Source organism: Prinia subflava, chromosome 15 (assembly GCF_021018805.1).
Source record: "Prinia subflava isolate CZ2003 ecotype Zambia chromosome 15, Cam_Psub_1.2, whole genome shotgun sequence".
Classification (NCBI taxonomy): Eukaryota; Metazoa; Chordata; class Aves; order Passeriformes; family Cisticolidae; genus Prinia; species Prinia subflava.
Window position 1 is genome coordinate 269,526 of NC_086261.1, and position 24,615 is coordinate 294,140.

The window sequence follows — 24,615 nt, forward strand, 5'->3', positions numbered from 1 at the left end:
TCTTCTCAGCAGGCGCGGTTGGGGCCGGGCAGCAGTCGGGGTTTCCAAAGAGAGCTGTTGCACTTGCGGTCAGATGCGGAGCCGCCCAGCCTGACCACCCAGGAGCAGCCTGGCGCGGGCAGGGAGGGGACCCACGCTGCCTGGGGGGATGCTGAAGGGATGGTGGTGGTGGGAGAAGCCGGACGGTGGCAGCCCCTACCTTGGAGCTGCTCCAGGGCGTGGCCGCCCCCCATTGCTCCGCTATGGGAAGGCGAGTCAGCAAAACTCCCCCCGATACGCTTTTTGCCTGACTTCCTCTAAAAATGGAGTTGGCCTGACAGTGTCCTGCAGGTGACATTGAATCTCCTCTGGCACCGGAGCTTCCCTGCCGGTCACAGGAGAGGGCTCAGGCCAAAACACCCAGGCAAGTGGCTAGGCTGAGCTGAGTAGAGCTGGCCTGGGCTGTGCCACTGGGCACTGGCGGTGGTGGCAGCTGGCCCTGTGTGTGATGCAGCTGCCAGGGCTGAGCAGTGCCACAGTGGCACCAGTGGAGCCCTTTGAAGGGCAGGTGCCCAGTGCTGCCACAGGGAGTGTGGTCCTAGCTCTGTGGATGAAGCTGGCCACAAGGGCTGGGGCATGGCGCTGTGGGTGTCCATCAGGGAATGCTCTGTCCTGCAGCCTTTCAGGGTCCCAAGGGCCGGGCTTGGGGATAGTGACAGGGTGGCCACCCTTCAGTGGGGCTGCACAGAGTCCTCTGGACCCCCCAGGTCCTGCAGTCTCTTGGAGACACAGGGACATGGAGCCGGGCTAGGAGTCAGGCAGGACCAGGCATGCCTGAGGGGGCTGGTGCTGGGTGGGACTGGTGCTGAGTGAAGGCTCCACAGGAGCAGTGGAGCCCTAGGTATACAGGGCTGGACCTGGTGGTGTCAGGCCCTGGTGGGAGACAGCTGGGAGGGGTGGTGGGGCTGGGAACAGCCCAGCTGCAGCAGAACTGTGTGCTGGTGTCGGCTGCTGGCGCAGGGACTGGCAGGGAGGGGAGGAAGTGCAGGAAATCTCGCAATGGCTGTATGGTCAGCACTGGGTTTCCTGTTCCTCCCCAGCAGCCAGAGCTGCACCAGGTCCAGACCGCGCCAGTCCCGGCTCCAGCAGGACGCCAGCAGCAGCCTCACAACAAAGACCTAGCAACAAACGTAGGTTGGAAGGACCGTGCCCTGGTGGGGGTACTAGCAGAGAGAGGGGGACTCCTTTGTAGGGCTGGGGGGGTTGGGTCTTGGTGAAGTTGTGCCAGGGGACATCCTGCCCTGCACAGGGAGGTGCCCCAGCGCTCTCCTGCTGCACTCTTGCTTCAGGGCAGGGCACCCGGGGACTGCCACTGGGATCAGTTTGGCTCCCAGTGGCCTTACTGGAGTCCTGTGTGGTGGGATGTGTCCAGGTTCAGCACCTTTCTCTGGGGCTCAGCACCCTCCTCTGCTTCTGCTGGCTTCCCACCAGTGTCCTGGCCCTGGGAGCTCCCACTGTGGGCACAGGGGTGACAGTGCCAATGGGCAGGACAGGACTGGATCTGCCAGAGAGGAGGGGCTGGTGCCTGCCTGGGGTGGGGGATGCGGCCGTGCTGCCCTTGGGGAGAAGCCCTGTGCATGACAGAGGTGACACTGCTGTGTATGGCTCCACACTTCCTCCCTCCCAGCACCATCTCCACAGGTCCCAGCTCCCACAGGTCTTGGACCACTCACCCTGCTGCTTTGAATATGCTTTGCAAGGCTGTTTGCAGTGGGCGGGGAGGGTCGTCTCTGCTGCAAAGACCGGATGAAGGGACAGGAGGGTGTGAAATGCAAAGGGGCCCGGCCACTGGTGCAGGCAGTGCAGGGCAACAGCCGTAGCTCAGGCTGTCCTGGTGCCCCGCAGACTTCCCCTGGCTAGACAGAGGTGCCATGGGCTTTGGGCCAGAGCTGTGGTGCCCACGGGGGCACAGTGCACTGCTGCAGCTGCAGGATGGGGAGCTGCGCCTCCTGGAGCTGATGAAGAAGTGGATGTCACAGCGGGCCAAGAGTGACCGGGAGTATGCAGGGATGCTGCACCACATGTTCTCCCAGCTGGAAAAGCAGGAGGGCACTTGGCAGCTCCATGGCGACCAAGGTGGTCAGATCGAGAAGGTAGGGATGCCCCCGAGTAGGACTGTGCCCTGCAGAGCCCAGTGAGGGGCTGGAGGATGCCATCTCCGCGCCGTCCCTTCCTTGCAGTCCTGGTGGGTGCTGGTGCGCCGGACAGAGACGCTGAGCCAGATCCTGCGGCGGCACGCAGAGGAACTGGCAGCGGGGCCGCTGGCCAAGCTGGGCCTGCTCATCCGCGACAAGCAGCAGCTGCGCAAGGCCTTCAGCGAGCGGTGGCAGCAGCTCAGCCAGGAGTACAGCCGGGTATGTTGGAGCCAGCAGGGGAACCAGAGAGTGTGCTGGACCCACTCCCTGACCGTGTCCCTCTCCAGACGACGCAGCAGGAGATGGAGAAGCTGAAGGCACAGTACCGCAGCCTGGCACGTGACAGCGCCCAGGCCAAGCGCAAGTACCAGGAGGCCAGCAAAGGTGCCAGCCTGGCCCCTGTCCCCTTTGTGACCTCCTGGATTCCCTCATGCGTCAAGGATGGCTGGAACACCCCGCACTCTCTGAAAACTACAGTCCAGCCTGGAGTGGGTGGGGGTTCTGGGGGGAACAGCACAGATTAGAGCCCAGCGTGGCTCCCAAGAAACCAGGCAGAAGTCTGGGGGCCTTGGGACACCACGCTGTGGGTCTGGAGCATCTCTGTGTCACAGTATAACCATCCCCAGCTTGCTCCCCCTGCCTGCCCCGGGACCTTCTCCCAGCCCTCTCACCCTCTGACCCTTCCTCGATGCTGGGACAGGTGATGTGCTGGCAGTTGGGGTTTTCCACAGCCTCTCTCCACAGACAAAGAGCGGGACAAGGCAAAGGAGAAGTATGTGCGCAGCCTCTGGAAGCTCCATGCCCTGCACAACCAGTATGTGCTGGCTGTACAGGCGGCTGCATTGCACCACCAGCACCACTACCAGCGGGTGCTGCCCAGCCTGCATCAGTCCCTCTACAGTCTGCAGCAGGAGATGGTCCTCGTCCTGTAAGAGCCCTGACTACCCCGCTGCCCATCGTGTGCCCTGCTGCCACCCCACATCCAACCCCTGGGCACCCCCATGGCCCCCCTGAACCAGCAGTGCTCCCACAGAAAGGAGATCCTCAGGGAGTACTGCAGCATCAGCAGCCTGGTACAGGAGGATATGTTGGCCATACACCAGGAGATTGCTAGTGCCATCCAGGCCATTGACCCTGCCACTGAGTACAGCAGCTTCATCCAGAACCACCAGTATGAGTCCACACAGTCACAGCCTCTCTGCCAGGTATGGCCCTGCTGCCATTAGGTGGCAGCGGCCAGCACAGGGCACGTGGAGGCAGAGCTGTGCTGGGTGCCCACAGGTACGAATCTGAGGCACCACCAGCTGTGTCCTTTGATGAGAGCCTGCTGGAGGACACAGAAAACCTGGTGCCGGGGGAGCTGCAGCTGAATGAGCTGACCCTCGAAAGTGTCCAGCACTGGTGAGTGGGACTAGCCGTGGGCAGGAGCAGGTGAGGGGCAGGGACTAAGCCTGCTGCTGGCACATGTCTCTTGCAGCCTGACATCAGTTGAGGAGGAGTTGGTGGCCGCCACAGAGGCCGTGAGTATCAAGGAGCAGCAGACGCGGGAGCTGAAGGCAGAGATCCGTGATGAGGAGCAGCACCGGAGCCCAGGGGAGCGGTGAGGTGCAGCAGAGGGGGGTGAGGGACCAGTGCAGCGGGTGCTGACTGCCCTGTCCCCTCCCCAGGGTGCACTTGCTGGGCAGGCGGCAGGGGCTGCATGAAGCACTGCAGCAACTCGAGGGCTGCCTCTGTGCCCAGGCCAAGCTGCAGGTGCAGCGGGACCTGCTGGCCAGGAAGCTAGCAGAGCTGGACGTCAGGGATGCCCTGCCCGCCCTAGCTCTGCCAGAGGATCGGCAGTCCATCTCCTCCACGGTGAGTCAGTCTCACCTCCTGTGCTCTGGAAGCTGCAGGGATGGGGTGCACAGCTGATGCATAGCCCATGCCTTCTTCCAGGAGCAGGAGCGGAGTGGGGCCAGTGCACTGGAGACCCTCAAGAACCACATCACGGGCATCTTCAGCCCAAAGTACTCGGTGAGTCCCTCGGTGGCCTCCAGCCACCCTGCTCTCCACCCAGCTGCCTTGCTGAGCCTGTCCTCTCCTTTCTGGCTACACAGCCCACCTTGCTTCAGCACCTCCAGTTTCTCCTCCCATCTGTGCTGGGCACAGCTTCCAGACACTGCTGCTGCCCCACCTCCAGCACTCAGGAGCACTCAGCAGTGTGTATGGCTGGGCTCACCTTGTCTCCTTCCAGCTGCCGCCCCCTGTGCCCCTAATCCCAGATGTGCAGAAGCCGCTGTGCCAGCAGGTCTGGTACCACGGGGCCATCCCACGTTCGGAGGTGCAGGAGCTGCTGACCTGCAGTGGGGACTTCCTGGTGCGGGAGAGCCAGGGCAAGCAGGAGTATGTGCTCAGCGTGCTGTGGGAGGGGCAGCCCCGGCACTTCATCATCCAGGCTGTCAGTGTGAGTGACCACAAGCAGGGAGGATGGCTGGGGTGGCCTTGCATGGGCAGGCGCAGGTTCCTGCCCATCACAACCTCTTGGCCTCCTTCCCTGCAGAACATGTTTCGGCTGGAGGGTGACAGCTTTCCCACCATTCCACTGCTCATCCAGCACCTCCTGCAGAGCCAGCAGCCCATCACCCGCAAGAGTGGCATTGTGCTGGCCAGGGCTGTGCCCAAGGTGATACAGGCAGTGGGGAGGAGGATGAGCTCTGCCCAGCCCTGTCTCCTGTCGATGGCTGGGCTGAGAGCCACAGACATGCTTCTCCAGCTAGACAGGGGAACTTGGACCTGGTGCTCTGCCTGAGAGGCAGCTGCAGGGATATGTGGGCCAGGGGCAGCTCACTGGTGTCTGTTTGCTGCAGGACAAATGGGTGCTCAACCACGAGGACGTGCTGCTGGGGGAATGCATTGGTCGGGTGAGATGGGGTGCTATGGGGTCTGCAGGAGGGCAGGGCTGTCCCCACAGGGTCTGCAGGAGGACAAGGGTTGCCTTGGGCCACATGGTGAGCTGAACCTGATGCACCTGTGTCTTGGAAGGGTAACTTTGGGGAGGTGTTCAGCGGACGCCTGCGTGCTGACAACACCCCTGTTGCTGTGAAATCCTGCCGGGAAACCCTTCCACCTGAGCTCAAGGCCAAGTTCCTGCAGGAAGCCAGGTCCGTGTGGCCATTGGGCTTCTCCTGTCACATCTGCCCATTCTTGGAGCTGTTTGATCCTGCTGAGATGCAGCACCCTCATGCTGAGGGTGGCCCCGGACTGGCTGGGCAGAGTGCCCCGGGGATGTGTCCCCAGGGCATCCAGGCCCCCCTACACTCACAGTGCCCATCCTTGTCCCCACAGGATTCTCAAGCAGTATAGGCACCCGAACATCGTGCGGCTCATCGGCGTCTGCACGCAGAAACAGCCCATTTACATTGTCATGGAGCTGGTGCAGGGTGAGCGGCCCCAGCCCTGTGGTCCCCCGCACCCATGGGTGACCCTGTCAGGTGTGCCTAGGCACCCACCGCCTCTGCAATCTGGGCACAGGGGGGGACTTCCTGACCTTCCTGCGCAGTGAGGGCCCCCACCTCCGCGTGAAGGAGCTGGTCAAGATGACGGAGAATGCTGCTGCCGGCATGGAGTACCTGGAGAGCAAGCACTGCATCCACAGGTGGGCCCCGGCAGGACAGGGGGAGCCCTGGAATCCTCACCACCCCATCCTGTGCCAGGTGGAGCCCCAGGGACAGCTGGGCACACGGCTGATTGCTTGGGGCTGTCTCAGGGACCTGGCTGCTCGCAACTGCCTGGTGACGGAGAGGAACACCCTGAAGATCAGTGATTTTGGGATGTCACGGGAGGAGGAGGATGGCATCTATGCCGCCACAGGGGGGATGAAGCAAATCCCTGTCAAGTGGACGGCCCCTGAAGCACTTAATTATGGTACAGGATGGAGCTGGGTATGGCCTGGCACTCTGCAGCTTATCTGGGAGCCAGGAGTCTGGCACTTTCCCACTCCCACGTGCCTGGTCCTGGGGTGGGAGGCAGAGACCCTGTGCACCGCAGCCCTCAGGAGCATGGGCACAGCTGGGCAGTGGCGACATGGGTGTCCTCTGCCAACACCATTTGTCCTGTCCCCAGGCCGATACAGCTCAGAGAGTGATGTCTGGAGCTTTGGGATCCTGCTGTGGGAAGCCTTCAGCCTGGGTGCCGTCCCCTATGCCAACCTCAGCAACCAGCAGACACGGGAGGCAGTGGAGAATGGTAGGGAACACAGCTGGGGCTGGCTCCTGAGAGTCACCATGAGCTGTGGGTCCAGCACTGTGGAGCTGTGCCCATGGGATGGGCCAGACGGGGTTGTGGGGGGTGAGGGGCCGGTGATGCATGTCACCATCCCTGTTGCCCCAGGTATGCGGCTGGACCCTCCTGAGCAGTGCCCTGAGGAGGTGTACCAGTTGATGCAGCGCTGCTGGGAGTATGACCCCCACAAGCGGCCCAGCTTCAGCACCATCCACCAGGATCTCGTTGCCATCCGCAAGAGGCACCGGTGACAGGGAGTACCAGGTGTCCTGGATCCGTTCCAACGCAGTGCTTGGGGGCACAGCAGAGCCCCGTCTGGGCAGTGGGTACTGCAGGGTGGCTGTGTGGTGCCTGAGCCCCAGGCCAGTGGCTCCTGCATGCCCTGGGGTGGGACATGGCACCCACAGCTCCTGCCCAACTTCATCTTGTACAATAAACACACGAACTCTGCAGCTGTGCGTCTACGAGCTGCGAGGGGACACGGGCTCGTACGGCGCTGGGATGGGGCACTGGGACATGGCGCTGGGACGAGATGCTGCCGTGGGGCACTGCAATGATGCACCGTGACAGGGCACACGGTGCACCTGTGGCATGGGGTACCAAGATGAAGTACTAGGAGGGGGCACACTTCGATACGGAGCTGGCATGGAGACGACTGAGACAGGGCACTAGGACAGAGGGCTGGAACGGGACCCTGGGACAGGGCACCGGGACAGGGATCACGGACAGGGTACCAGGATGGGACAGCCGGATGGGGCACAACCGGGATGGGGCACACTGGGACGGGGTACCGGGCTGTGCCTCTCGCCCCGGCTGCGGGGCTGCGGGTGCCGCTCCGGGGCGCGGGCGGTGCCGCCCCCTCGAGGCCCGGCCCCGCGGGCGGAGCGCTGGGCGGGGCCTGGCCGGGCCTGCTGCATCCCGCGGCCCGGGCGGGCGATGTGAGGCCCCGGGCCGGCCTGCCGAGCGGCCCAGGGCAGGAGCGGCGTGCCGGCGGTGTCACCGTCGGTGCTGGCCCGGCCTTTCCCGTCCCTCCCCGGGCCGGGCCCGCGGGGCTCAGCGCGGCGGCCCCGGGTGCGGCCCAGCTCTGCGGGGCCGCGCGGCCTCTCCGGCCCCGGCCCGGCTGCATCAGCAGATATAAATATCCCGCATCGGATTAAGCCAAGTAGGACGCGGTGAGGGCTCTTGGAGGAGGAGGCAGGAGGCCGCGGTGAGGGGCTGCGCCGTCCGACCTGGCTCCCCCCCCGCCCCGGCGCAGGTGAGTCCCTGCATCCCTTCGGGATGAAGCTGAAGAAGCAGGTGACAGTGTGTGGAGCTGCCATCTTCTGCGTGGCCGTGTTCTCCCTCTACTTGATGCTGGACCGGGTACAGCATGACCCCACACGACACCAGAGTGGGGGCAACTTCCCCAGGGTGAGTTTGGAGGATCTGGGGTGAGTGAGAGAGATCCTGGGATGGCAAACAGGGACATTCAACCAGAGAAATTCATGGGGAGCCAGCCCTGGCCTCTGGGCATTAAGGTGCCAGGGCCAAGGCTGGCTCCCCACAGCTGTGGGTGACCTCCTGGCCCGTGCTGTGGCCTCTGTGCCCCCAGAGCCAGATCTCGGTGCTGCAGAACCGGATCGAACAGCTGGAGCAGCTGCTGGAGGAGAACCATGAGATCATCAGCCACATTAAGGACTCAGTGCTGGAGCTGACAGCCCATGCGGAGGGGCAGCCAGCATTGCCCCAACAGCCCCTGAACGGCTCCTGGGTGCTCCCCCCTGAGAGTCGCCCAAGTTTCCTCTCTGTGTCCCCACAAGACTGCCAGTTTGCTCTGGGGGGCAAAGGACAGAGCCCAGACCTGCAGGTGAGGGACTGGTGGCTCTGCTAGTGTGAGGTGTCCACACCTGGGCATCCATGGAGTCCTGGCTCTACTCTTTCAGGGGTCTCTCAGTCCTGTCTCCTACTCACAGATGCTGGCTGTGTACTCCCTGCTGCCGTTTGACAACCAGGATGGCGGTGTCTGGAAGCAGGGCTTTGACATCACCTACGAGCCCAATGAGTGGGACACGGAGCCCCTACAGGTGTTTGTGGTGCCGCACTCCCACAATGACCCAGGTGAGAAGCAGGGATTGGCCCAGCCCCTGCTACCCTGCAGTGCTGGCAGGGAAGCCTGGGGCCGCCGCAGTGACCCCCACCTGTGCTGCCAGGCTGGATCAAGACTTTCGACAAGTACTACTACGACCAGACGCAGCACATCCTCAACAGCATGGTGCTGAAGATGCAGGAGGACCCGCGCCGGCGCTTCATCTGGTCAGAGATCTCCTTCTTTGCCAAGTGGTGGGACAACATCAGTGCCCAGAAGCGGGCTGCTGTGCGCAGGTAGGGCTGCCCACCTGGCCCCACTGCCCACGTAGCTCCCAGGCAGGCTGGGAGCATAGGGTGTGTGAGGGAAGCGCCCAGGGAAGGCTGCCTGGGCTGCAGTGCAGTGGCCATGGGGCCTGCACTGCTTAGCATGGGATGCCCTCAAACTGCCAGCAGCCTCCCAGTGCCATCAGATGTCAGAGCCTCTGCCATGTGGGGTGAGAGGTGCGGGAGACAGATCTTGCCCTGTGCTGACTGGGCTGGGGAGCTTGTGTGCAAGGCCCAGGGCACCCATGGAAGGGTGGGAGACCTGGAGAGAAGGACTGTGTGGTGAGACAGGGCTGCTTGTCTGCCCCCTGCCCTAAGAGCATTGGGGATGGAGGACACAGTGGAGTGTGTGTGGGAATGGGCTCTGGCTGGCATTGGGCTGCGGAGGAACGACTCTGTGTGGGGACAGCATGACAAGGGGGGAGTAGCAGTGGTGGCTGCAGGTAGGTGGCTCAGGGCAGGGGGACTCTGCAATGGATGTGTGGCTGTGTAAGGCTCTGGTCACATTGTGGGTGTCCCCCTCACAGGCTGGTGGGTAATGGGCAGCTGGAGATGGTGACAGGTGGCTGGGTGATGGCTGATGAGGCCAATTCCCACTACTTCGCCATGATTGACCAGCTAATCGAGGGGCACCAGTGGCTGGAGAAGAACATCGGTGAGAGCTGGGCAGATGCTGACTGGGGGCCTGCCTAATGCACTGCAGGCCTGCAGGTCCTGACAGGACCCTCCTCACAGGAGGTGCTGCCGGTGCGGCATGGGGCTGACAGGTCTCTGTGCCCCCAGGTGTGACACCGCGGTCAGGCTGGGCCGTAGACCCCTTCGGGTACAGCTCCACCATGCCCTATCTGCTGAAGCGCTCCAACCTGACGGGCATGCTCATCCAGCGCGTGCACTACGCCATCAAGAAGCACTTTGCTGCCACCCAGAACCTGGAGTTTATGTGGAGACAGACGTGGGGTGAGGGTTTGCCGGGAGGGGACTGCAGAGGGGGCCTTGTGGGGCAGGTGGCAGCAGAGAATGGCCACCTGCCGCTTTTCTGTGCAGATGAGCCAAGTGCTGGGAGGTGATGTATCTGCCCTGTGGGACAGCCTCAGGGTGACTTTCCACCTGGTCCCCTGTCCAGCAACACTGGGGGAGGCTACTGTGCCCTCTGAGCTCTGAGGTCTGCTCTGTCGGACCTCTGTCTTTGGAGCCCCCTGCTCAGGGCAGGCAAGGGAGAGCCATTGCTGGTGCTCACCTGTCCTCGGTCCCACAGATCCAGACAGCAGCACCGACATCTTCTGCCACATGATGCCCTTCTACAGCTACGATGTGCCCCACACCTGTGGCCCGGACCCCAAGATCTGCTGCCAGTTTGACTTCAAGCGCTTGCCTGGAGGCCGGATCAACTGCCCCTGGAAGGTGCCTCCACGCGCCATCACCGACGCAAACGTGGCAGAGCGGTGAGTGCGGCCGGGGCAGGGGCACGCGATCCCCAGCCTTGTGGGCCATCAGGGACCAGCCTCATGGCCTGGCCCCCACACAGAGCCCAGCTGCTGCTGGACCAGTACCGCAAGAAGTCCAAGCTGTACCGCAGCAAGGTGCTGCTGGTGCCCCTGGGAGATGACTTCCGCTATGACAAGCCACAGGAGTGGGACGCCCAGTTCCTCAACTACCAGCGCATCTTTGACTTTCTCAACTCCCGGCCTGACCTCCATGTCCAGGTACGCGTGGAGAGCTCTGTGGGACAGAGGCAGCAGGAGGCCACGGCAGAGTACAGTTGGAGGGGTGAACAGTTCTGTGAGGGGTGGAAAGAACCCCCACTGCAGGAGCCCCGGCTCAGGGCTGCACATGCTGTCTTGCAGGCACAGTTTGGCACGCTCTCTGACTACTTTGATGCGCTGTACAAGAAAGTGGGCATTGTGCCAGGGATGAGGCCACCCGGCTTCCCAGTTTTGACTGGGGATTTCTTCTCGTATGCGGACCGGGAGGATCACTACTGGACAGGATACTTCACCTCCCGGCCGTTCTACAAGAGCCTGGACCGGGTGCTGGAGGCCCACCTCCGGTGAGGGGCGGTGGGCTGGTCCCTGGGGCACCGGAGGTGTGTGGGGGGCATGGGTGAGGGGTGGCTGGGCAGTATCCAGGAGCTCGACAGCTCCTTGTCTGCGCCAGCTGCCAACACACAGTGCCAAACCCTCACCCGGTCTCAGGGCAGTGTGTGCCTTTGCCACCCCACTCCCAGGCCAGCCCCCCCAGTATTATATCACCAGGGCAGGGACCCTCAGTGACCCTCAGTGACTCTGTGCAGGGGGGCAGAGATCCTGTATAGCCTGGCACTCGCCCATGCCCGCCGTGCCAGCGCTGATGGCAGGTACCCACTCTCTGACTACGCCCTCCTGAGCAACGCTCGCCGCAACCTGGGCCTCTTCCAGCACCACGATGCCATCGCCGGCACCGCCAAGGAGGCTGTGGCCGTGGACTATGGAGTCCGGTGCGTGTGAGGGCCAGGGCACCCTGAGAGACTGTCTCAGAGCGGGGCTGGTGGGCTCAGGGCTGGGGGAATGGCTGGGTATGGGGATGCTGTGGGGAGGTCCTCCCTCTGAAGAGATGTAGAGGGTGTTGGGGCAATCCTGGGGCAGATGGTGGTGATGGTCCCAGGCTGCTCACTCTGCCTCTGCCCAGGCTGCTCCACTCCCTCACCAACCTCAAGCATGTCATCATCAATGCTGCACACTACCTTGTGCTGGGGGACAAGGACACATACCGCCATGACCCGGCTGCACCGTTCCTTGGCATGGTGAGCAGCACCAGCCCCTGCCTCCCTGCACTCTGGCACACTGTCCCCATTTTCCCGGGAGCAACTCTGTGCTGCAGAGGCCAGGAAAAGGCCCTAGGCTTGTGCCCATGTCCCTGGACCCAGCTGGAATGAGGGTTGGGTGCACTCCTTCTCCTCAGGATGAGACACGCTCCAGCCAGGACTCTCTCCCAGAGAAGACAGTGATCAAACTGGACACCTCACCTCGGTAGGACCTCCTGCCTTGCTCTGGGGACTTGTGGGACTCTGGGGAGGCAGTGAGGGAGTACGTGTGAAGCTGTGGGTAGGTGCCATGGATCTGTAGGTGGTGTGGGGCCTGGGACATCTAGATGCTGTGAGGCTGAGATGCCATCCCTGTGTTACCCCCCACAGGTTCCTGGTGGTGTTCAACCCGCTGGAGCAGGAGCGCCTGAGCGTGGTGCCGGTGCTGGTGGACTCCCCGCACGTGCGTGTGCTCTCCGAGGAGGGGCAGCCCCTGCCCTCCCAGCTCAGTGCAATGTGGAACTCTGCCACTGATGTGGTGCCTGATGTCTACCAGGTATGGGGTGCTCCACACCCACAGCCAATGTGTGCCAGCCTCCCATCCCGTACACTTCCAGGACACACTGGCAGCCCTGCTCTATCCCTGCCCCACAACACGAGGTCCCACAGCTGTCGAACCCCCAGGTCTCCATGCATGTCCCTCCTCAGCAGAGGCCCCGCAGTGCTGAGCGGGGTCTTTGCCCCACTGACCCCCAGCCGTTCCCCAGACGTGAGGAGCTGGCTCAGGTCCCCACGCTGCCTGCAGGTGTCTGTCCTGGCCCGCCTGCCCGCACTGGGGCTGCGCGTGCTGCAGCTGCAGAAGTCCTTGGATGGCCATGCCACGCCAAAGTCCTCCACGCGCCTCTACCTACATGGCCGGGACGTGCCCGTGCGTAAGCCCAAGGCTGTGCCCCTGCACATCTTCCCGGCTGCTGCTGACGACTTCTGCCTGGAGAACCAGCACCTGCAGGCCTGCTTCTTGGGGCGCACGGGCCTGTTGCAGGTGAGTGCAGGGCTCTGCCAGGCGTGGGTGGAGGAGGGGAGGGATACATCCCACTGCTTCATGCACTTACTGCTGTGCCGGTCCACACCCGCAGAGCCTCCGCCAAGAGGGGGAGGAGCAGGGGCACAGGGTGAGCAGTGAATTTCTCATCTACGGTACCAGGACCTCCAAGGACAAAAGTGGGGCCTATCTCTTCCTGCCTGACGGCGAGGCCAAGGTACAGGGTCCACCCCTGAAAGCCAGCTGACAGCTGTGCCCACAGGACTGTTCTCAGGCAGCAGCCTCAGCGCAGCTATCCCTCTCCCCAGCCCTACGCTCCCAAGGACCCCCCAGTGGTGCGGGTGACAGAGGGACCCCTCTTCTCAGAGGTTGCCAGCTACTACCAGCATGTCCAGACCGTGGTGCGGCTGTACAATGTGCCAGGTGAGATCTTGAGGCTGTGCTATGTGTCACACAATATGTGTGTGTGGCAATGCTGCCCGTGGGGCTCAGTCTCTCACTGCCCATCCACAGGAGTGGAGGGCCTGTCCCTGGATGTGTCCTGCCTGGTGGACATCCGTGACCACATCAACAAGGAGCTGGCCCTGCGCTTCAGCACTGACATTGAGAGTGATGACACCTTCTTCACGGACCTCAATGGTTTCCAGGTATGCAGCAGGCCGGGGAGGGACAGCAGCTGCCCACAGGGGGACGGTGCTCTGGCACCAGGCCCTGTAAGAGCCACCTCTGGCCACTGATCTCTGTTCCTTGGCAGATCCAGCCCCGCAGGTACCAGCGGAAGCTGCCACTGCAGGCCAACTTCTACCCAATGCCCACCATGGCCTACATTCAGGACACGCAGAGCCGCCTGACACTGCTCACGGCCCAGGCCCTGGGGGTCTCCAGCCTCCACAGTGGTGAGCTGGGGTCTGTGCCTGGGGGACCTGCTGTGGAGCTAGAGCTGTCCTCCCCAAGGGAAGCAGGGGAGGAGGGATCTGCAGGCTGGACAGGGTGCCCTGGTCCTGCTGGCTCCGGGGACTCTGTGCTGTGGGGTGTGGCTGGCATCTGGTAAAGCCTGGGCTGCAGGGACTCGCTCTCCGCAGGCCAGCTGGAGGTGATCCTGGACCGGCGTCTCATGCAGGATGACAACCGGGGCCTGGGCCAGGGGCTGAAGGACAACAAGCTTACCTGCAACCGGTTCCGGCTCCTCCTGGAGCGCCGCAGCACTGCCAACAAGGTGCTGGCTGTGAGGCAGCAGGACGGGAGAGCCCAGCCCTGCCTTGGGATGGAGCAGGGTGGAGATGTTTGCAGAAAGCCACACGTGGTGGGATGCAGTGTCCCTCTTATCCCATGCTGGCACTGGGCAGAGATGGGCCTGGAGCAGGGGGCATGGGGAGAGCAGGACGTGCAGTGGGGTCTGTCCCTGTGGAGCCACATTGCTCTCATAATCACAGTGTTCTTGTCCCATCCCCTCGCTGCCCTCTGCGTGTGCTGTGCCACCCATTCAGAGCTCCGGCTTCTTTTCCAAACTGGTCTCCATGTTTAAAGCCTTGAGCTTCTCTGGCACCAGGACTGGCAGCCCTGAGGTAATGGCCAGCCTGGCCCTGCTGTCTCTCCCTGTCTTGTGCACTAGCTGCTAGCCACTAGTCTAGCCAGCCTTGTAGCAGGTCTGTAGCCTGACCATCAGCTAGCCAGGATCCTGTTTGTGTGCTGGGGAGAGGGGACTGCCTGGGCAGGGGCAGCTCTGTGTGCACTGTGCTGGCAGGTGCCTGGTCTCGAGGCACTGTTGGAATGAGGGCTCTGTGGGCCTTGCCCAGGCTCTGCCTGGCTTCCTGGGCCCACGCTTGACCCATGTGCTGCTTGGCAGGTGCAGGATGAGCGCCCCATCAGCTTCCCCTCCCTGCTGAGCCACATCACCTCCATGCACCTGAATGCTGAGGCCTTGGTCATGCCGGTGGCGCTGGAGAAGCCAGCCCTGCCAGCCCTGCGCTCCTTTGTGCCCCTTGCCACCACCGTTCCTTGCGACTTCCACATCCTCAACCTGCGGATGCTGCAGGCAGAGGTGAGCCACGACCCAGGGGCGGTGGGACTCTGTGGGGACTTGCCCCTGCTGTCCCCAGAGCTGTGCCTCACGCTCCAGCTCCCTGCAGGATGACTCACTACCATCAGCTGAGGCAGCACTGATCCTGCACCGCAAAGGCTTTGACTGCAGCCTGAAGGCTAAGAACCTGGGCTTCAACTGCACCACCAGCCAGGGCAAGGTAGGGCCAGGCTGCCCCCACACCTCCACTGGGTCAGAGCTGGGCTGGGACCTTGGCATGGCAGTCATGGAACATGTCAGGCTGTCCTGGACGTAGTGCAGCCTCAGGCATCGTATCCTCACCTGGGTCTCCCCTCTTCTTCCTCGTCTCTCCCCAGCTGGCTCTGGGAGGCCTGTTCCAGGGGCTGGAGCTGGGCTCTCTGCAGGCCACCTCACTGACACTGATGTACCCGCTGGGCACAGCCTCCAACAGCACCAACATCCACCTGGACCCCATGGAAATCGCCACGTTCCGCATCCGCCTGGGGTAGTGTTGAGAGGAGAGGAGAGGAGTGGCTGGACAGCACAGGAGCAGCACCAGTGGAGCAGCAGTGGAGCGGGGCCAGCAGTATTGTGGTGGGCAGGAGGGGCCAGACTGGCAGAGGCTGCTGCTGTCACTTTCTAATTTATTAGTTCCATGTTCTCAGATAGATTTTGGAATGAACTGCTGTGGCAGGGCTGGACCAGACACTGCTGGACACGGCGCCGGATGGGCCGAGTGTGGCTGGGCAGGGCAGCGGGCTGGGCTCTGCTGCTGGTGGGACAGACACTGCTGCCCTGTCACAGGCAGGCTGCCCAGGAGCGTGGCCACCCTGACGGCTGGGGCAGGGGCTCATGCGGGGCAGCAAGGGGAGGCCAGGAACACTGGTGGTGGTGGTGCTGGGCAGCTGCCTGAGGAAGTGCTGTGGACTTGGGACTGAGCTCTCTTGGAGCTCATAGGAAACAAGGCTGTTTCCAAGGGCCTTGGTCTATGTGTGGTTTGTGGCTCTCACTCAGGGGAGCGGGAAGGGTGCGCTGTTGGGGAGACAGGGCAGCACTCCGAGGCAGGCGGAGGCCAGCTTGAAGATCTGGCCAGGAACCCCAGGCACCTGTGAGAGGCATGGCAGGCCCAGCTGTACGTGAGGGCAGGCAGTGCCTGGGGCTGGGCTGGAGCCACTGGGACAGGAGTCAGTTCCTTGTGCAGGCAGCAATGCCTGGGTGAAGCATGGGAGTGCCTCTCCCAAATCCAGAACCTTTAGCCCCTTTGCAGAGTGAGCCTGGCAGTCCACTCTGCTGGAGCTGCAGTGGTTGAGTCCCAGCTAATGACACCATGTCACCAGAGCATCCTCCTGGTTGCTGTGGGAACCACATGCCATGCTTCCTGCCCCCCAGGGGCTACTTACTGCCAACAAGTGCCAGCAGGGAGGGCATTGGGAAGGACTGGGTGAGGTGGGGAACTCCCTCAACTCTGGCTTGGTTGGGTTGGACTGGATGAGCTTAGAGGTCTTTTCCAACCTAAATGATTCTGGGATTCCATGATTCCTGCACAACGCCCAGCACATCTGCATCCCATGGGCCTGGCCTCTGGAAGCTCAGCACCTTGCAGTGCTTGCCCTATGCCCTGGCCTGGTCCACCGCCCTTTCAGGGACTCCCAGGATGGGCCCAGGTGCCCTGCTGAGGCCTGGATGCAGCAGCTGGTGCCTTGCATCCAGCTGGGAAAGGAGCCTGCCATCCTCCTCCTGGCCCCAGAAGCTCATTACTAATGCTCCCGCCTCCACCCCGATCCCTGTGGACAGAGCGAGTGCAGGAGGCTCTAATGGCTCTGAGCGGCTCTTGGTGGAGGCTGCGATGGAGGCGGGAGCAGGAGGGGCTGTGGTTTCTGCCTCCACGGGAGCCAGAACTGCCTCTGCCCAGGGTTAGCCGTGAAGATGCTGGATGGGCACCTGCTCCAGCTGCTCCTTATCACAGCTCTGTTCCCCAGCATCCTTGGGACAGGTACAGCCCCATTCTTGCCCCTTCTGTTCCCTGAACTGTCCCTGATGGGGTCTTGTCCCTTGAGGGTTGCTCCCTGACAGCCCAGAACGGAGGCTGGGGGGTCTGTGCTGGGAGTCAGTGATCTGCAGTGAGAGGGGGTGCTCCATACTGGGGATGGTGGCCCAGGTGTGGTGGTGCTGGGGTTGCTCCCACTGCAGCACATCTATGGGGTCTAAGGGGTCTAAGTGCTGTCCTTGTGGGGTGATGGGGAATAGGGAGGAGGTTCAGCATGTGGGATGGGGGCTGACCTGATGTCCTGGGGGCTTTCCCCTCCTTTCTGTCACCACCACTGCCCTTGCCCATGTTTGCCCTTGTGGAGGCTCTAATGAGCACTGGAGGTCACAGCGTACATAGGGCCGTGGCCACCAGAAGGGGAGCTCTGCTCAGCCACTGCTGCCTCGTGGGGTGTAGCCCACTCCGAGAGCTGAGCAGGGACCCCCTGTGCCCCCTTAGCCAGGCTCCTTGGGACTAGTGAGCACTCAGCCCAGGCCAGCCCAGCCCTGCTGGCACTGGCAGGGCTCTACTCTGCTGCATCACGGCAAAGACAATCTCGCAGGAGCTGGCAGCCTGTCCTACAGGCACTGCACAGTGTCCGTGGTCCCCGTTGTTCCCAGCCCTCTCCAATCCCCTGCTCCCCGCTGCAGTCTCAGTGCAGAACCTGCACCTCTGCGAGGGCTACCTGGGCCCTGATGGCCGCTCCCACCCTGGCTTCTACTGCCCGCGGCTGACAGACCCCCCCGGCCACCGCTACTGTTGCCAGCCCAGCCCAGGCGCTCTCAAGTCCTGCTGCTCTCAACTGGCCCTGGAAGCCCTCACTGGAGTGAACCTCTCCAGCCTGGCAAGCCCTGGTCTACTCCGGTGAGCAGGGCTGCAACCAGCTATGCTGATGAGGACGGGGAGCCCTTGGGGCTCCTGGCACATCCCCAGGGGCTTCTCGTGGTTGCTGGGAGAAGGGCTGTGGTGTCCTTTGGAGACCACAGTGGGCTCCCCAGTACCATTGCGCCATGGGAGGGTCATGGCTGCCCCCTCCTGAAGTGCCCCACCCTGCAGGAACCCGCTGGCTCTGCCTTTCGTGGGGCTCTATGGGCTCCTTGTCCTCCTGCTTATGGCCATCGACCTCTGCCACTTCTACTGGTCCCGACGGTGCCACCTCCGCCACCTGCTGCCCTGTGCCTGTCGTGTGCCCCGTGGAGCCTCGAGGGGTCACCTGGCCGGCACCCGGCCTTCCCACGGTGCCGCCAGACTGATACGGCCCAGCCGGGGCTGCTGAGGGGCGGCCACGGGCTGGGCAGGGGGTGCACACAGGGGGGACTTGCACCCCGGGGTGCCGCGGGACATGGCGGGTGGGGGGGGTCACTCTCATCCTGGGGTTAAGTACGGGGGATGTACGGGGGGGACACTCTCATCCCGGGGTTAAGTACAGGGGATGTACGGGGAGGACACTCTCATCCCGGGCTGTGTACGGGGGATGTACGGGGGGACACTCTCATCCTGGGGTTAAGTACGGGGGGTGTACGGGGGGACACTCTCATCCTGGGGTTAAGTACGGGGGATGTACGGGGGGACACTCTCATCCCGGGGTTAAGTACGGGGGATGTACGGGGGGGACACTCGCTCCCCAGGGATACGTACGGGGGAGACAGTCGCACTCCGAGGTGCAGCGGGGCTCGGGTGTGGCGGGCGACACGCGGGGACACAGGAGGTCGCCCGTGCTCGGTGCTGGCACCGCCGGGCCGCGGGGCGGCGCTGCAGCCTCGGCCCCGCCCGCCTCCGGCGCGCCCCGTCACGTGACAAGGGCGGTGGCGTCCGGGTTCCCCGGGCGATCGGCGGTGACGTCACGGGAGCGGCGCGATGGAGGAGCCGGTGAGCAGAGCCGGGCGGGACCGGGACGGGCGGGACCGGGACCGGCGGGGCCCTGTCCCGGGGGGCGCTGTCCCGGGGGGCTCTGTCCTGGGTCCATCCCTGGGCAGCCGCCCGTGCGGGCCCGGGACCGTGTCCCAGCCGGTGCCCATCGGCAGGTGACGGCGGAGCAGCTTCGGGCGCGGGGTAACGCGCTGTTCCAGGCGGGGGATCACGGAGCCGCCCTCGCTGCCTACACGGAAGCTTTGAGCCTGAGCGACGCCGCGTCGGAGCGCGCCGTGCTGCACCGCAACCGAGCCGCGTGTTACCTGAAGCTGGTGAGCCTGGGCGGGTGCGTCACCGCGGCGCTGCAGGAACCTGCCCGGCTGGCTGGGGCTGTTCCCAAGCAGTCACAGCGCCTCTGATCTCTTGCAGGGGATCTGTGTCTGGGGCAGGGGATGAACACAAGGAGCTTTAGGGGCTTGAGTAGACCAGAAGTGCCTGAAAAGCACCGGGGGCCCTAGGGCTCCCTGGACACCCTCTGAGGGTTGTATTCTGGGAAAGACAGGGTGTCCCACTGTGCTGGCTCACGGTCTCCAGTGATGCTGTTCCCATCCTGTCGCCAGTTCCCAAAGTTAAAGGTGTAGGCTGCGTGGGGCTTGTGCCGGCAGTGCTCAAGCATTTCCCTCTCCTGTCTCTCCCCAGGAGGATTACACTAAGGCAGAGGCTGATGCGACTAAAGGTACTGTCAGTGGGGCTAGGGGCCAGCCTCTGAGCGCCCGTGGGGCAGGCTGGGGCAGGGTGTGGGCTCTGTGACAGACCCCCTTGCGTGCAGCCATCGAAGCTGACGGCCGGGATGTGAAGGCGCTGTTCCGCCGCAGCCAGGCGCTGCAGCAGCTGGGCCGCCTGGACCAGGCCGTCACTGACCTGCAGCGCTGCATGAGCCTGGAGCCCAGGAACAAGGCCTTCCAGGAGGCCCTGCGTGCCCTGGGCAGCAGCATGCACGAGAAGGTCAGTAAGGGGCAGTGGGGGGCTGCCAGTGTCACCTGTGGCTGTGGGTAGGGGGAGAAGGTGGGGAGGACTGAGCCACTCTTTCTGCTCTTTTGCAGATGAAGGCCATGTCCTGCACGGACTCAAAAGTGGAACAGATGTTCCAGATCTTGCTGGATCTTGATGAAAAGGATGCGGACAAGAAGCAGAAAGTCTGACTCAGGGAGCGGGGCACAGTGCTGTGGCTGGGAGGAGAGGAGGGGAGGATTGTTTCTCCTGGGCCAGCAGTGGCTGAGTGGTGCTGCCTGGGCAGGCCAGGCTTGCTCCCCAAGAACGCTCCCCAGGACAGGGGCGGAGGGTGGGTGCCTGCAGCTGCCAGCAGTTCCTTGTGCATGGTGTGCTGCTGTGACTCAGACAGAACTCTCCCTCCCCAGGCTGCGCAGAACTTGATCGTGCTGGCACGAGAAGAGGCTGGAGCAGAGAAAATCTTCCAGAGTGATGGTGTGCGGCTGCTGGTGCAGCTGCTGGACACGGCCAAGGCTGACCTGATGCTGGCAGCCCTGCGCACACTGGTGGGGCTGTGCTCCGGCCACCGCTCTCGTGTAGGTCCCACCATACCCCACGGCTGGGCCCAGGGGAAAGCCATGCTGGGGAGGCTGCAGAGTCAGACAGGGGAGTTCTGAGCTGTTACATGCCAGGCCTGAACTTGTGAGAGGAAATCATCCTGATAAGGGGCTGGGAAACACCAAGGCTTCCCCAAGGCCTCCGGAAGACAGGTGTGCTTGTACCTGCAGACCACGGCCATCTTGGCAGAACTGGGGGCACCCCGTCTTGCAGCGGTGCTGGGCGTGGAGCATGAGCAGGTGTCCCTGGCTGCCTGCAACCTGCTGCACGTGATGTTCGATTCCCTGAAGGAGGGGCTGCAGAAAGACTTCCGTGGGAAGGAGGATGCAGTGGTGCTGGGTGAGTGTGGGCTACCCTGGCTGGCTGTTGTACGGGGAGAGCCCCAGGTAGGTGCAGAGATGCCATGGGGATTTTTGCTGCTGCCCTGTCTCTGCTCCCTGCAGCAAAGATGGGCTCTGATCCAAGGTTAACAGGAGGCAGTGGGTCATGGCAGATCTCTGCCAGCTGTACCATGGTGGGGGTGAGGCCATGCCCAGGGTGCTGACTGCTGGGCACTGTCTTTTTTGGAAGATTCCTCCAGGGACCTGAAACTGCTGATCAAGCACCTCCTGGAGCTGCTAGTGCTAGAAGGGGCCTCAGCACATGGCCGTGACAATGCCCTCAATCTGCTCATCAAGGTGGTGCCCAGGAAGTCACCAAAGGAGACCAACAACAGCCTGAGCCTCTGGGTGATTGACCAGGGTGAGTGGAATGGCTAGCAGTGTCCTGCTGGGGTATCATGCTCCTCTGCCCTAGGTCTGTACATGATACTGTGCCCCTCACTGGCCTATCTGACCTTTCCCAGGCCTGAAGAAAATCCTGGAGGTGGGCAGCACAGTGTGTGGCAGCTTGGGCAGCCTGCCCGTGACAGAGAACAGCCGAATGAGCACCTCTGTTCTGCTGAGCAAACTGTATGAGGACCTGAAATGTGATGCTGAGAGGGAAAACTTCCACCATCTGTGCGAGGACTATGTAAGGTGAGCCAGGGTGTCCCGGGGGTGACGGGGCTTTTGTCACCTGCGGCCTGGCAGCAGCTGTCACCCTCAGTGCTAAAGCTGACTGCCGACCCAGCGGGGACCTGCTGTGGGGGATGTTCAGCAGGTGGGGCAGGAAGAGGCAGGTGGATCATCCTGACCCTTTCTGGTGGTCTTTCCCTGAAGGAGCTGGTTCGAGGGGCACGAGCTGCCGGGAAAGCTGCGGGCCATTCAGACAGTGTCGTGCCTGCTGCAGGGTCCCTCAGATGCAGGGAACAGGGTGCTAGAGCTGGAGGGGATCATGGACAGCGTGCTGTCCCTCTGTGCCTCTGTCTGTGAGGCCCACCAGCTGGTAGCGGTGGAGGCGCTGATCCACGCAGCTGACAAGGCCAAGCGTGCCTCCTTCATCACGGCCAACGGCGTCAACCTGCTCAAGGAGATCTACAAGCACAGCGAGAGGGACAGCATCCGCATCCGTGCGCTCGTGGTGAGCGTGGTGGGACAGGGTGTGGTGGGGCTGAGCCCTAGGGTGGGCTCTGGGTGCGGGACCACCAGTCACAGCCTTGCTCCCCCCTGCTGGGGTCCAGGAGATATATCAGGTTCACTACATCCGTTCCTGCTCCCACACTGTTCCTGGCTGCAGGGGCTCTGCAAGCTGGGATCTGCCGGAGGCACAGACTTCAGCATGAAGCAGTTTGCCGAGGGATCCACCATGAAGCTGGCCAAGCAGTGCCGCAAGTGAGCGGGGCCAGGTGTTGGGGGAAGGCAAGGCGCCCCACGGCTGGGCTCTGCGGCTGGGCTGTCCACAGCCGGGCTCAGGGACCGCTCTCGCAGGTGGCTCTGCAACGAGGCGATCGATGCGGGCACGCGGCGCTGGGCTGTGGAGGGCCTGGCCTACCTCACCTTCGATGCAGATGTCAAGGAGGAGTTTGTGGAGGACAAGGCAGCAATGCAGGCTATGTTCCACCTGGCCAAGGTGCATACCAAGAGCTGTGGGGTGGGCACCCTGGCACCAGGGAAATGTGCTGGAGCGGGTGTGGGGCTCCTGCTCTAGGGTGGGATGTTGGGAGAAGCTGGGTGGGCTCCAGTCCTGGCGACTCCTCCCTGCTGTGAGTGTGACAGGTGCCCGCTGTCACTCCAGTCAGAGGACAGGAGTGTGCTCTATGCCGTTGCCTCCACGCTGGTGAACTGCACCAACAGTTATGACCATGAGGAGCCAGACCCACAGATGCTGGAGCTGGCCAAATATGCCAAGCAGCACATTCCGGAGCAGCACCCCAAGGTGAGCAGGGCATGGCTGTGCTTGGGAGGAGAGTGGGTGGGTGGGACACAGCCTGGAGCCCCAGGTGTGGGCAGGGTGTCCTTGAGGCCCACAGGGGTGGGGTTGGGCACCTCACCAGGGTGCTCCTGAGCCAAGTGTGACCCTGCCTGTGGGACAGGACAAGCCAGAGTTCGTGAAGCGGCGGGTGCAGAAGCTGCTGACGGCCGGAGTGGTGTCGGCTCTGGCCTGCATGGTGAAGAGCGAGAACCCGGCGCTCACCAACTCCTGTCGGGAGCTGATCTCCAGGTGCGGGCGTGCCGGGGGCAGGAGGGAGCTGGGCTCCCAGGTTGCCGGCATCCTGCTGGTGAACTTATGTGCTTGTGGTTCAGGCCAGCTCCTGGATAGTAGGGGGAATGTCCAGGAGTCTGGGGCAGCCTGAGCCAGATGTGACTGTCCAAGTGCTGCAACTAGTCACACTTTGTCCCTAGAGTATTCCTGGCACTGGTGGAGCAGGCAGAAGACCGGGGTGGTGTGGTTGCTCAGGGAGGAGGCAAGGTGAGAGCATGGACCCCGCTGTGTTTCTGCCCTGCTCTGCTCCGGGGGATGCTGGGGCTTGGGGGAGCTCTGTAGTTCAGCAGGCTATGAACTGGCTCCCTCGGACATGAGGCTGGCAGAAGCTGTGGCTGCCCCGGGTGCTGTGGCCTTGGCTGCAGGACAAGCTGCTATTTCTGTCCCCAGGCTCTGATCCCACTGTCTCTGGAGGGCACTGAGGTGGGGCAGACCAAGGCAGCACAGGCCCTAGCGAAGATCACCATCACCTCCAACCCGGAGATGGCATTCCCTGGGGAGCGGGTGAGTGCTGGGGCTGGGTCTGCCAGGCAGGGGCTCCTGTGGGAGCAGCAGTGGGCATTGGCTCAGTCCCATGTGTTCTGTCTCCACAGATCTATGAGGTTGTGCGGCCCCTGGTCAGCCTCCTGCACCTGCAGCGTACAGGCCTGGAGAACTTTGAGGGGCTGATGGCCTTGACCAACCTGGCTGGCATCAGCGAGAGGCTGCGGTAGGGATGGGGGAAGAGGGGGGCTGGCTGTCCACTTGGGCCTGGTGGGCTGCCCTGGGCAGGGAGTGCTCACTGCCTGCTTGCCTCCCAGGCAGAAGATCCTGAAAGAGCGGGCTGTGCCCATGATTGAGGGGTACATGTTTGAGGAGCACGAGCTGATCCGGCTGGCCGCAACTGAGTGCATGTGCAACATGGCCATGAGCAAGGAGGTGAAGGCCTGGATGGGCTGGGGTCTGTGCTGGGCTGCTGGACCACCACACTCCTGCCCAATCCCTCCTCTTTCCCCTCTGCAGGTGCAGGAGATGTTCCTGGCAGAGGGCAGCGACCGGCTGAAGCTGATGGTCCTGTACAGTGGGGAGGAGGATGAGAAGCTGCGGCGGGCAGCGTCGGGGACCCTGGCCATGCTGACTGCCCTGCACCCCCCCATCTGCAAGCGGATTCCCCAGGTGGTGAGTGCCCAGGGTGGGCTGGGGGCACCCAGGACCACGGGACAGCAGCCTGTGTCCCATATTCCCTCCCTGTGGTTGCCTGGAGCTCTGGTCCCAGAAGACAGGGCAACCTGTCGTGGGCTTGCACATGACTGAGATGGGGCTGAAGGGGGGGAGCTGGGACCCTTCTCTTGGGGTCCCTGATGATGCTGGCCCCACTCCCCTGCAGACGGTGCACTGGCTGGAGATCCTGCAGGCCCTGCTGCTGAGCCCCAGTGCGGAGCTGCAGCACCGTGGCGCCGTGGTGGTGATGAACATGATGGCAGCTGCCCGGGACGTGGCCGAGCAGCTCATCGCCAGCGAGATGCTGGAGATCCTCTCTGTGCTCGCCAAGGACAAGGACAAACCGCGGGTGGCCCAGGCGGCGCAGGAGAGCCTGGCACACGCAGTGGCTTACGGCCTCATCAAGCCCAATCCTGGCCACGCCTGAGGGCCCACGGGGCTCCCACACGCTGCACACGCTGCCGAGGCCGGTGCTCACACGCTGCTCTCAGGGCGGCCCTGGCGGGGTCTGGCTGCACGCGGAGCTGGCTCAGCACTGCCCGGGGCTGCGGCCGCGCTGCCCCCGCGGCGCCCGCCCGGTGCCCCGGGACGAGGGGGAGGATGGGGCTTGCCGCTGCCTTT

The 24,615-nt window shown here is 63.3% G+C and overlaps 4 protein-coding genes across 11 annotated transcripts; all 4 read left to right on the top strand.

Annotated features, from left to right (window-relative positions):
- Positions 1–1,031: 1,031 nt before the first annotated feature.
- Positions 1,032–6,904, top strand: FES (FES proto-oncogene, tyrosine kinase). Of its 7 annotated transcripts, none has more exons than XM_063412245.1 (19): positions 1,032–1,169; positions 1,971–2,132; positions 2,220–2,393; positions 2,462–2,558; positions 2,919–3,102; positions 3,208–3,345; positions 3,456–3,575; positions 3,652–3,774; positions 3,842–4,028; positions 4,110–4,187; positions 4,408–4,617; positions 4,714–4,836; positions 5,021–5,074; positions 5,196–5,314; positions 5,499–5,593; positions 5,685–5,808; positions 5,920–6,077; positions 6,276–6,398; positions 6,543–6,904. In XM_063412245.1, the coding sequence occupies exons 1-19, from the start codon at positions 1,047–1,049 to the stop codon at positions 6,683–6,685; spliced, it is 2,535 nt and encodes an 844-aa protein (XP_063268315.1). In that variant the 5' UTR covers positions 1,032–1,046; the 3' UTR covers positions 6,686–6,904. The 7 variants fall into 7 exon arrangements, 6 of the variants coding, with proteins under 6 accessions (XP_063268315.1, XP_063268310.1, XP_063268312.1 ...); XM_063412240.1 differs by having other exon boundaries at positions 1,033–1,169; positions 1,885–2,132; XM_063412242.1 differs by having other exon boundaries at positions 1,033–1,169; positions 1,885–2,132; positions 4,462–4,617.
- Positions 6,905–7,309: 405 nt separating this feature from the next.
- Positions 7,310–15,665, top strand: MAN2A2 (mannosidase alpha class 2A member 2). 2 transcript variants are annotated; one of them, XM_063412408.1, is made up of 23 exons: positions 7,310–7,844; positions 8,026–8,280; positions 8,387–8,531; positions 8,624–8,795; positions 9,353–9,480; positions 9,609–9,782; positions 10,081–10,267; positions 10,351–10,528; positions 10,670–10,872; positions 11,116–11,298; positions 11,490–11,604; positions 11,763–11,830; positions 11,995–12,160; positions 12,410–12,646; positions 12,741–12,863; positions 12,955–13,069; positions 13,160–13,293; positions 13,401–13,542; positions 13,729–13,862; positions 14,134–14,211; positions 14,493–14,687; positions 14,776–14,886; positions 15,044–15,665. In XM_063412408.1, exons 1-23 carry the CDS (start codon positions 7,713–7,715, stop codon positions 15,194–15,196), a joined length of 3,528 nt encoding a protein of 1,175 aa, XP_063268478.1. In that variant the 5' UTR covers positions 7,310–7,712; the 3' UTR covers positions 15,197–15,665. The 2 variants fall into 2 exon arrangements, with proteins under 2 accessions (XP_063268478.1, XP_063268477.1); XM_063412407.1 differs by lacking the exon at positions 14,134–14,211 and having other exon boundaries at positions 7,312–7,844.
- A 137-nt stretch (positions 15,666–15,802) lies between these two features.
- Positions 15,803–18,018, top strand: LOC134558495 (protein shisa-like-1). Its single transcript, XM_063412409.1, has 3 exons — positions 15,803–16,680; positions 17,364–17,577; positions 17,770–18,018. The coding sequence occupies exons 1-3, from the start codon at positions 16,614–16,616 to the stop codon at positions 17,987–17,989; spliced, it is 501 nt and encodes a 166-aa protein (XP_063268479.1). The 5' UTR covers positions 15,803–16,613; the 3' UTR covers positions 17,990–18,018.
- A 411-nt stretch (positions 18,019–18,429) lies between these two features.
- UNC45A (unc-45 myosin chaperone A) lies at positions 18,430–24,571 on the top strand. Its single transcript, XM_063412914.1, has 20 exons — positions 18,430–18,582; positions 18,738–18,896; positions 19,264–19,300; positions 19,394–19,569; positions 19,668–19,760; positions 19,983–20,150; positions 20,343–20,511; positions 20,743–20,913; positions 21,017–21,188; positions 21,372–21,672; positions 21,829–21,923; positions 22,020–22,161; positions 22,327–22,467; positions 22,625–22,752; positions 22,935–23,001; positions 23,185–23,298; positions 23,388–23,503; positions 23,595–23,712; positions 23,797–23,952; positions 24,161–24,571. Exons 1-20 carry the CDS (start codon positions 18,571–18,573, stop codon positions 24,419–24,421), a joined length of 2,796 nt encoding a protein of 931 aa, XP_063268984.1. The 5' UTR covers positions 18,430–18,570; the 3' UTR covers positions 24,422–24,571.
- The last annotated feature ends 44 nt before the right edge of the window (positions 24,572–24,615 follow it).

Bases quoted from the DNA above. Each gene is read 5' to 3' on its own strand.
- FES (XM_063412245.1), top strand. From the start codon at position 1,047: ATGGTCAGCACTGGGTTTCCTGTTCCTCCCCAGCAGCCAGAGCTGCAC. The intron at 1,170-1,970 runs GTAGGTTGGAAG...CTGCAGCTGCAG, and splicing joins ACAAAGACCTAGCAACAAAC to GATGGGGAGCTGCGCCTCCT. The intron at 5,809-5,919 runs GTGGGCCCCGGC...GGGCTGTCTCAG, and splicing joins AGCAAGCACTGCATCCACAG to GGACCTGGCTGCTCGCAACT.
- MAN2A2 (XM_063412408.1), top strand. From the start codon at position 7,713: ATGAAGCTGAAGAAGCAGGTGACAGTGTGTGGAGCTGCCATCTTCTGC. The intron at 11,831-11,994 runs GTAGGACCTCCT...TACCCCCCACAG, and splicing joins AAACTGGACACCTCACCTCG to GTTCCTGGTGGTGTTCAACC. The intron at 13,863-14,133 runs GTGCTGGCTGTG...CCACCCATTCAG, and splicing joins GCCGCAGCACTGCCAACAAG to AGCTCCGGCTTCTTTTCCAA.
- LOC134558495 (XM_063412409.1), top strand. From the start codon at position 16,614: ATGCTGGATGGGCACCTGCTCCAGCTGCTCCTTATCACAGCTCTGTTC. The intron at 16,681-17,363 runs GTACAGCCCCAT...TCCCCGCTGCAG, and splicing joins CCCCAGCATCCTTGGGACAG to TCTCAGTGCAGAACCTGCAC. The intron at 17,578-17,769 runs GTGAGCAGGGCT...CCCACCCTGCAG, and splicing joins GCAAGCCCTGGTCTACTCCG to GAACCCGCTGGCTCTGCCTT.
- UNC45A (XM_063412914.1), top strand. The intron at 18,897-19,263 runs GTGAGCCTGGGC...GTCTCTCCCCAG, and splicing joins CCGCGTGTTACCTGAAGCTG to GAGGATTACACTAAGGCAGA. The intron at 22,753-22,934 runs GTGCGGGCGTGC...CTTTGTCCCTAG, and splicing joins TGTCGGGAGCTGATCTCCAG to AGTATTCCTGGCACTGGTGG.